The sequence below is a fragment of the Stigmatopora argus genome, chromosome 14 (assembly GCF_051989625.1).
Source record: "Stigmatopora argus isolate UIUO_Sarg chromosome 14, RoL_Sarg_1.0, whole genome shotgun sequence".
In the NCBI taxonomy this organism is placed as follows: Eukaryota; Metazoa; Chordata; class Actinopteri; order Syngnathiformes; family Syngnathidae; genus Stigmatopora; species Stigmatopora argus.
In genome coordinates, this window is record NC_135400.1 from 14271438 (window position 1) to 14281380 (window position 9943).

The 9943-nt window shown below is 44.3% G+C and overlaps 2 protein-coding genes across 2 annotated transcripts; both read left to right on the forward strand.

The window, feature by feature from the left end:
- Positions 1-2896: 2896 nt before the first annotated feature.
- On the forward strand, positions 2897-5862 carry galr2b (galanin receptor 2b). Its single transcript, XM_077619609.1, has 4 exons — positions 2897-2978; positions 4398-4780; positions 4863-5673; positions 5744-5862. Exons 2-3 carry the CDS (start codon positions 4407-4409, stop codon positions 5623-5625), a joined length of 1137 nt encoding a protein of 378 aa, XP_077475735.1. The 5' UTR covers positions 2897-2978; positions 4398-4406; the 3' UTR covers positions 5626-5673; positions 5744-5862.
- A 369-nt stretch (positions 5863-6231) lies between these two features.
- Positions 6232-7123, forward strand: LOC144088892 (protein kinase C and casein kinase substrate in neurons protein 1-like). Its single transcript, XM_077619613.1, has 3 exons — positions 6232-6438; positions 6512-6619; positions 6686-7123. The coding sequence occupies exons 1-3, from the start codon at positions 6232-6234 to the stop codon at positions 6803-6805; spliced, it is 435 nt and encodes a 144-aa protein (XP_077475739.1). The 3' UTR covers positions 6806-7123.
- The last annotated feature ends 2820 nt before the right edge of the window (positions 7124-9943 follow it).

Sequence of the window (9943 nt, forward strand, 5' to 3'; positions counted from 1 at the left end):
AGTCTTGACCTCTTTGACTGGACTTGTCATGTTGATGGTGATGCATGGCCTTTGAGGCAGAATCTGCACCTGCTCCCCACCCTCCTTGTCTCTTTCCATTAGGTGAATTTCTCATAGGTGAATGACGGACTGAACTCTCTGAGCACCTGAAAGCTTCCGCCCGTCTGAAGATGAAGCAAATTCAGCAGTGACCGTGGAACTGGTTCGTACTCTTTTCATCAAAATGGCATTTTGACTTTCCTTTGTTAGCTTTGGCGCACTGCTGTCATCTAGATTACATGGACGGAATTTTAGTATTTTAGAAAATCCTCGTGTATCACGTCTGGGGAGGTGTGGTTTGCAAAATACGTTAAAAATGCAGACAGCATTTTACTTAGCGAAGACAGAGTTTTTTTGCCAAATGCAAAAATCATCCTGTATGATCTCTACCGATTTATATCATATCACATTTAATCACAACTTCTGCTAATATCCCCCTAGTTATATGTACCCGCGGACAATGTTCCCTCTAATTTTTTGTTTGTCTGGGCAGAATGACAACCTCCCTGAGCACACTGAGTACTGGTGTGAGCAACATCATCATTGCTCGCTACGGGCACACAACAGTATCAGACTACACATAAATGATTTAGTAATCATAAAATGTAATGATTCATATCTATGGGCGGCCCGGCAAATGAGTGGTTCGCGCGTCGGCCTCACAGCTATAAAAAAAAAGGGGAATTTTTTTGCGCTCCATATGATTTGCTGTGACGAGAGTAGTATGCAATTGCCCACGCGCGCAGTTTAGAGTAAAATGTACCCACTGATTCAGATTACTAAACTTTATCCACAGATGACTAAACTGTACCCATATATTACTAATCTGTAACCATAATTTTCCTAAATTATACCCCAAATTTAGTCATCTGTGTGTGCAAATTAGTTAATTTTTTTACCCTCGTACCTGATTTCCATAATTTGTTGCCTCATTTTTAAACTAGTTCTTTCATAGAGTTAATGTGTGTTGGCGTATCCAATGAAATGATCAATTTCCAACTTGAATACTATAGTAAGAATGTCTGCGGTTGCGATGACAACAAGAAAAAAGCAGTTATAAGCAATGCTGTCCTCCATTTTTCAGTGAAGGCATAGCTTTCTTCCTCCATCAAAAATATTCATTCACCGTCTGCCCTTTCAGTTCAACAGCCAATGAGTAAATAACACACAAACCTGCTATTTGGAATGTTTTGTGCGGACTTGCGGATATCCACTTACTAACCCTTCTGCATAGATATTTCAAATTGCATTCTCATACAGGTGAAATACTTGGACAGTAAAAAATGGTAAGAGCTCCGCATTCTCCAGTCATCTTTATATTGCTGTAAAAGTGGTCTGTTTGCTCATTTTGGGTGGTGGGAAACGTTCCATGAACATGTCAGGATCAAGTAACAAAAGGTTGAGCTTCATTAGTGTCTGCTTTCTAGTAATTGGCAATTCAAAAGTCTGAAGCATCGAGTTGTTCCCGATGAGCGGCGGACTAATTGCAGGTCAATAATGCTTTTCCCTGCAGACTAGCCTGCAGGACTTAATTGCACGTCCACCATCATTATTAATCACTCTCTTTTATATTTTTCTTGGACACACATTGTCACCCATAACTTATCCTCTGCCAGAATAAGTGGTTAGTGCTTCCTTGATGAGCTGAAATAAGTTAGAGTTCGGTTACAAGCGTGGACACGGAATTAATTCAACTCGTATCTCAAAGCAAGACTTTATTTTGCCTGGTATGTTAACTTAAATTTGTCAAATGTACGTCAACTCGATAGATGTAGTGAAACATGGCATGGAATGTATCCCTAATTTCCTCGGAGGCTCTGATTAATACGCGGCAGAATGTCCATAGGGGATAGAAAACAAGGCCGGGACTCTCACGTACAATTGATTTGCACAATACTCCGAAGAAATCAATATCAATCCTGCGCTCGGCCAGAGAGGGAAAGCTTCTTTATGTCATAAATTCCCTGGAAATGATTACGTGAGTGTTAAGGCTAATGAGGTTATCAGCAGTTTGGTCACAGAGGCTTTTTACCTGTAGCTTGTTGATATGTGCGCGTGATGCATTTTTAAAAGGCGGAACTTGCATTGGAAAAAGTGACTTTACATCAAACTTAGTGGGAAACCTTCCCATTAGTGGAGAATTTTTTTTTTTGCTTTTGCCTTTTGTTTTGAGGCAAAACAATGTTTTTTTCCATGTTTAATAATTCACAAGTCTCACATATCAGCTCACGGTCAGCAATTAATCCTTTTCTCGGCGGCCTTTTACAAGCAATCGGTGGGTTGTTGCCATAGAAACACACATAAGAAACAACACTTGGGAGTTATTCATGCATGGAATTTGGCCTGGTGTTAACTATTCCTGATATTTTCAACATAGACAAACCACATTTAGGAATTTAAATTGATCTTCTATTAGTTGGAGGACGTATGCATGATGGCATTTTAAGTTAGTCTTGATATTAGGATGCAATCTACTTCGATTGCTTGTTGTTTGTGATGCGACGCGTTTTAAATTACTACCTCGAGGCCAAACTGTCATTACTGTTGGAATTCAAATTGCAGCCTTAGCATTGTTTCCTCTTTCTCAGAAGCTGTCCTCCCCCTCATTCCACCACCTCTCCAACGCTATCCAGCATCAGCATCATCGATGACGGCGCAGCCTCGCGCAAGGTGCGTCCAAACACTGCTAGCCCCTCCTCCGAGACCCCCCGAATGTGCCACTGCAGAATCTTTCATCTTCTTCTTCTCGTTCCTGCAGGGAAGTGCAAGTGGCTTGCCGCCGAGGAAAGGAGTGGGTGAGTGAGTGTGCGGGGTTGGGGGTGTGTGTGTGTGTGGTGGGGGGGCGGGGTCTTTTGTAGCGGATAGCAACGGCAATCAGATAACGGGAGGCAGCAGAAGGAGTCGTTGCCAGGAGTTGGGACTCTATCATCTACATTCAGGTATGTTGCACGCGGATGCAAATGTGGCTTTTTCTGAGGTGGGTGAAATATTTTTACGGAAAGTTTATGGACAGTGATTTTTTTTGGTTAAATAAGATGTTGCCTTACGTCTGATTCTCTGTTAAGTCGTCGTCTATGTCCAACCCGCCTTTGCTTTAGGCCTTCATTTGGAAATTATTTGGCAGTGTTATTTAATTGTCAAGTCTAATATTTACATTAAGCCCCCCAAACACATGTGCTGGCTGCGGGGGGATGGAGATGGACAGTAAACCTCATTCCGTCTCACGCCATCCATTGCTAGTGCTAAAATTCCTCCGCTGCAGCTAAAAATATTTTTTTTTTAAAAGAGTATTCACAGTGCAATTGTCGCCAAGTACGTTCTTCCTTTTGTCCCCGTGATAACGTAGAGTTGGCTTAAAGTTTAACACACACCAATGTGTGTGATGTGTATTCATCACAGCACGTCAGGAATGTTTCATGAGGGTCTCGTCGGCGCTTTTATTTTTTATTGAGCTCTTTGCTGTGCCACTCTAATAGGCAAGATGACTAGAGAATGTGATTATGCATAGCAAAATGGTCTGCGGCGGGGGTTTTAGTCTTATGAATATCAAAAGTACATCGTTATGATGTTTGCATATTAGATGAATGAAGAGATGAGTGATGAAAAAGTCAGTGGGTGATACCAATGTTGTCATTTTAGGGGGAAATGGGTATGTTCAATCATTTTACTTGAAATAAGTTAAATTCATCATAGAATAAAATAGACTTCAATAATATTTATACCTAATATTTTTTAAAGAATATGTTCTCATTTTGATTTTTTTTCCCACTCACAAAAGATATTTTGAAATGTATTATTTTACCAGAGTTTTTATTTGTAATCATAAAATCATTTTGGCTGTAAAACAGCATTTTTTTAGTATTGCATAATAGAATGTGAAGTACATTTACGTTTCCGCCATATGTCAATTCCAATAACTCGCCATAAGCAACAATTGCTATTGGAAAATATTTTAACAAATGAGATTTTCTGTGAGTGTTTAATTTTTCCATTATGGCAATTCCACGGAAAGCTCACAGGGCAAAGCTCAGAAAAACTTCGAATGAAATGTCATTTTAAAAGCTTTTCAGAAATGCGCATAGAGCTCCTTCTGCGAAGCAAAGAAAAAACTGCACTTTGTGATGAAAAGCTTTGGACTAGCCACAATACATTTCAGCACTTGAAATTTCTATTAGAAGAAAAACATCACGACACGAGGCTGTTCTGCTTTTTGCCTTTTAATTGGGTCTTCTGAGTTTAAACCTATTCAAACATGGCTTTATACATTGGGGATAACATCAACCATTTGCCAAACTGTTGCTTCCAAAATTGATCACAGATCAACAGACCGCTAGTTAATGGTTGCCTTTCAATTTCAGACTTCCAACATGGCCGACACGGAGGATTTGACCAAGCCGACAGCGTCGGCCAATGTGTCGGAGAGCTACCCGGCAAACCCGGCCAGCGTGATCGTCTCGGTGGTCTTCTCGCTCATCTTCTTGCTGGGCACGGTGGGAAACAGCCTGGTGCTGGCCGTGCTACTGCGGAGTGGCCAGTTGGGCTACAACACCACCAACCTCTTCATCCTCAACCTCAGCGTGGCTGACTTCTTCTTCATCATCTTCTGCGTGCCCTTCCAAGCCACCATCTACTCGCTGGATGGCTGGGTTTTCGGCTCCTTCATGTGCAAGGCCGTGCACTTCTTCATCAACCTCACCATGTACGCCAGCAGCTTCACGCTCGCCGCCGTCTCCGTCGACAGGTACGACTCGCCGAACCTTGTTTTCTTCCCCAAATATGCTAATAGGCTAACCCCAACGAATCCATGTTCGATCTTCTCCCAGGTACTTGGCCATCCGCTACCCGCTCCGTTCCCGAGAGCTGAGGACGCCGTGCAACGCGGTGGCGGCCATGGTGGTCATCTGGAGCCTATCGTTGATATTCGCCGGACCCTACCTCAGCTACTACCGCCTGATCCACTTCGCCAATGGCACCATGTGCATCCCCGGCTGGGACGAGCACCAGCGCAAGCTCCTGGACACCTGCACCTTCCTGCTGGGTTACGTAGTCCCGGTGCTGGTGGTCAGCCTGTCGTACACGCGCACTATCAAGTACCTGTGGACGGCCGTGGACCCCCTGGACGGCATGACCGAGTCCAAGCGAGCCAAGCGCAAGGTGACCAAGATGATCCTCATCGTGACCGTTCTCTTCTGCATCTGCTGGCTGCCCTACCACGTGGTCATCCTCTGCTACCTCTACGGCGACTTCCCCTTCAACCGGACCACGTACGCCTTCCGACTTCTGTCGCATTGCATGGCCTACGCCAACTCCTGCGTCAACCCTATCGTCTACGCGCTGGTCTCCAAGCACTTTCGCAAGGGCTTCAAGAAAGTTTTCAGCTGCCTGCTAAGCAAAAAGGCCCGTAACAAGGTCCACGTGGTGCACGTGGCCAACACCGCACCGGGCTTCGAGCCCGGCTCCACCGAAGTGTCGCACATGAACGAAGAGAACGCCCGACACAACGGTTGCGAGATGACCGACAGACGGCCCGTCCAGCCCCGGGAACCCACCGTCACACTCAACTCGCCGTTCCGGAGCACCGCTTGAGTAGAAGTGGAGATTACCCTGTGCCGGACGGAACCGGAAAAGTTCACGGTAGGCTTTCTTCGTTCCGACCAAACTGCAAGGAATGTGTTTGCTCTCACTTGGGCAATTTCCGTCCCAGGATTTGACAACATAGGCGAGCTTCACATCTCCGTTTACAAGCGCATTTTTCAGCGTGTCTTTTTATGTTGGCGTCTGGCCAAATATCGAGGAGACATTCTGTCATTCTTGCTCCACGTTGAACTCACGCTAGCTGACGTACCGTTAATTCTAACCGCAGAGTGCGATGCTAACCAATGCAATTTTACCTGTTGTGTCAAACGAAGTGTGATGTTTAAACGAACTCTAAGCGCACTCGCCAACATGCTTACCCCTCTAACTGCTGGGCCACCACAGGATATTTCATATCTGTTATTTAGTAAAGTTCTTGAGCTGCTGTAAATTGCGCATTCATAACTGAATTGTATTCCATTTGTTGACAATTTATTAAAAAACAGCTAAAAAAGATTATTCTGCACCAATTGTAGCAAACACTTTAAAAACTTTAGCTAAAATTATAGGTACTACTCAAAATATCAGATTTCATTGTGTGAGACACACATTGTATATATGCGCACGCACGCGTACACACACAAACACACGCACATCCTGCACGCGTCCGTCTGTCGCTCGCTGGTGGCCGAGGACGCCGAGAAGCCGCGGAGCTGGCAGAAGGACGCCTTCGCCAAGAAGATCTTCGGGGGCTTCAAGGAGGCGCAGCACGCCGAGACGGGCTACGCCAAGGCGCAAAAGCCGTGGACCAAACGTCTGAAAAAGGTGGCCCGTCTTTGAACCCGTCGAGATCTTTTTTTTCTGGCTTCCTGAACCGTGATTTTGCGCGTGCGCTCAGCTGGACAAAGCCAGACGGGCGTACCACAAGGCCAGCCGCAACGTGGCGGCGGACAATCAGACGAAGATTCGGGAGGACCGGGAGGCGGTCCAGCAGGAGACCCGCAAGGTGAGGAGCCCAAGCGCCCCCGGGCGGGCAGGCGCTCGGAAATGAACTGCCGGCGTCCCCGCGCAGGTGCGAGCCCGCTACGAGAAGGTGCTGGAGGAGACCAATCGCTACATGGAGGAGATGGAGGCCATCTTTGAGCAGTCGCAGGAGGAGGAACGCAAGAGAATGGTCTTCCTTCCGCTGTAAAAGATGTGTGAACATTTTAACTTGGGGAGATTTTAATGGAGACTATTTTTATTTGTCACAAATAAGTACAACCAGGGCTGTCAGACGGTTCTGAAGACCTGGGTGTTGGGTTCAAAGGTGCAAAGGATGCCAATACATGTAATAGATATGAAACAACCCAAATCTCAAGTCAAATCTGTTTTTAGTAGAAGAAAATGCATTACGATACTTTGACATTTTTGGAACACACAAAAGCCATACTTTACAACATGGTCCTTTTTTTCAGGAAAAACAGCCTTTGTATGTGTAACACTCACAAAAAAAATAAAAAAATATATACTGGTGATGTTATTTTTCATATAAAACATATTGTAGGACTATTGTAATGGTTTTGCTGTCTGACACGTGTGGGTAACTTGTTTGTCGTGTGAAATGGACACTTAAAAAAAGCCTTGCTATACATGGTCATTTCTTAAAAGAAAAAGAAAGCCTTCCTATACATAGTCATTTCTTTGGAGGAAAAAAATAGCCTTCCCATACGTAGTAATTTTATGTAAGAAAACAATATACTTGTTATACATTTTTTAAAGAAATAAAGCCTTACTATACATGATCATTTTTTTTAAAAAAGCCTTACTATACATGGTCATTTTTTGTAAGAATAAATAGCCTTACTATACATAGTCATTTTATGTTAGAAAAACAAATACTTGCTATACATAGTCATTTTTTGTAAGAAAAAAACGTCTTACTATATTCATATCTTTAAATCTCATTATACTGTATAATGACAATAAAAGCATTCAATACAATTCAACATTCTCTTATCAAGTCTTAGTATACATAGTCATTTTTGGTGAGGAAAAAAAGCCTTACCATATAGTCATTAAATAAATAGTTTTACTATATAACATGGTATTTTTTAAAGACCGTCAAGTTAGCACGTCGACGTCACTCCACTGCTTCCTCTGTTTGGTGGCCGCTGGGTCCTAAAGCCCGAGTCTTTCCTTATTCGTCCGTTTCGAGTCGAAAACTGCCTCCTCTGTTCGGTGGCCGCCGGGTCCTAACGCCCGAGTCTTTTCGTTTTGCTCCGTTTTTGACTCGAAGCAAACCAATAAATAAAACGTCGGGCTTTAGGACCCGGGGGGCACCGAACAGAGGAGGCAGAAAAACTGCCTCTTTTGTTCGGTGGCCGCTGGGTCCTAACGCCCGAGTCTTTTCGTTTTGCTCCGTTTTTGACTCTAAACAAACCAATAAATAAAACGTCGGGCTTTAGGACCCGGGGGGCACCGAACAGAGGAGGCAGAAAAACTGCCTCTTTTGTTCGGTGGCCGCTGGGTCCTAACGCCCGAGTCTTTTCGTTTTGCTCCGTTTTTGACTCTAAACAAACCAATAAATAAAACGTCGGGCTTTAGGACCCGGGGGCCACCGAACAGAGGAGGCAGAAAAACTGCCTCTTTTGTTCGGTGGCCGCTGGGTCCTAACGCCCGAGTCTTTTCGTTTTGCTCCGTTTTTGACTCGAAACAAACCAATAAATAAAACGTCAGCTTTAGGACTGGGGGGGCCACCGAACAGAGGGAGTATTTTACAACTCGAAACGGACCAATAGGTAACAAAACCAGGCGGCCACCGAACAGAGAAAGCAGTTTTCGACTTGGTCCGTTTCTAGTCAAAAAGGGAGCAAAACGAAAAGACTCGGGCGTTAGGACCCAGCGGCCACCGAACAGAGGAGGCAGAAAAACTGCCTCTTTTGTTCGGTGGCCGCTGGGTCCTAACGCCCGAGTCTTTTCGTTTTGCTCCGTTTTTGACTCTAAACAAACCAATAAATAAAACGTCAGCTTTAAGACACGGGGGGCACCGAACGGAGGGAGCATTATTCAACTCGAAACGGACCAATCAGTAACAAAACCAGGCGGCCACCGAACAGAGAAAGCAGTTTTCGACTTGGTCCGTTTCGAGTCAAAAAGGGAGCAAAACGAAAAGACTCGGGCGTTAGGACCCAGCGGCCACCGAACAGAGGAGGCAGAAAAACTGCCTCTTTTGTTCGGTGGCCGCTGGGTCCTAACGCCCGAGTCTTTTCGTTTTGCTCCGTTTTTGACTCGAGACAAACCAATAAATAAAACGTCGGGCTTTAGGACCCGGGGGCCACCGAACAGAGGGAGCATTTTACAACTCGAAACGGACCAATAGGTAACAAAATTAGGCGGCCACCGAACAGAGAAAGCAGTTTTCGACTTGGTCCGTTTCGAGTCAAAAAGGGAGCAAAACGAAAAGACTCGGGCGTTAGGACCCAGCGGCCACCGAACAGAGGAGGCAGAAAAACTGCCTCTTTTGTTCGGCGGCCGCTGGGTCCTAACGCCCGAGTCTTTTCGTTTTGCTCCGTTTTTGACTCGAAACAAACCAATAAATAAAACGTCAGCTTTAAGACACGGGGGCCACCGAACAGAGGGAGCATTATTCAACTCGAAACGGACCAATCAGTAACAAAACCAGGCGGTCACCGAACAGAGAAAGCAGTTTTCAACTTGAAACGGACCAATTTAAAAAACCCAAAAAACTAGTCGGGCTTTAGGACCCGGCGGATGCTCGAAACTTTCGAGCTGTTGCCGGGTCCTAGTTATTGGTCCGTTTCCTTCCTATAACAACGTCATCACGTCGTCGTCACGCTAACGTCACGCCACTGCTGCTTCCTGTTTGGTGGCCCGACGCTTTACTTATTGGTCCGTTTCGAGCCGTCATTCAACGCTCGTATAAAAACCTTATGATTTTCCGGTTAACAGTTACTGGTACTCAGTCTAATTCAGCTCAAAAACTGGCAGATACGTGTTTATATTTGTTTTTGTTCATTAAAACAGAAAATTAAATGTATCAAGCATATAAAGTGGAGAACATGTCAATCATTTTGAAATGTAAAAAAAAAGCCTTACTCTACATGGTAGTCTTTTACAGGAAAGCCTTGAGTGAAGGCTTGCATTCAATATTAAAATATTTATTTTAACATTATCCAAAGCATTTTTTGACAAAACAAAAATATCCATTTTATCTTTAAAAAAAATTAAACAAGATGCTTCCAAAATGCACTGAAAAGCTTTTCACAAATTATACATGGCTTAAACTCTTAAAGCATAATCCTTGATTTTTATACCTCTTAATAAATAC

Coding starts and splice junctions, on each gene's coding strand:
- galr2b (XM_077619609.1), top strand. CDS start 4,407: ATGGCCGACACGGAGGATTTGACCAAGCCGACAGCGTCGGCCAATGTG. Junction 4,781..4,862: donor GCCGCCGTCTCCGTCGACAG/GTACGACTCGCC, acceptor ATCTTCTCCCAG/GTACTTGGCCATCCGCTACC.
- LOC144088892 (XM_077619613.1), top strand. CDS start 6,232: ATGCGCACGCACGCGTACACACACAAACACACGCACATCCTGCACGCG. Junction 6,439..6,511: donor GGACCAAACGTCTGAAAAAG/GTGGCCCGTCTT, acceptor GCGTGCGCTCAG/CTGGACAAAGCCAGACGGGC. Junction 6,620..6,685: donor TCCAGCAGGAGACCCGCAAG/GTGAGGAGCCCA, acceptor GTCCCCGCGCAG/GTGCGAGCCCGCTACGAGAA.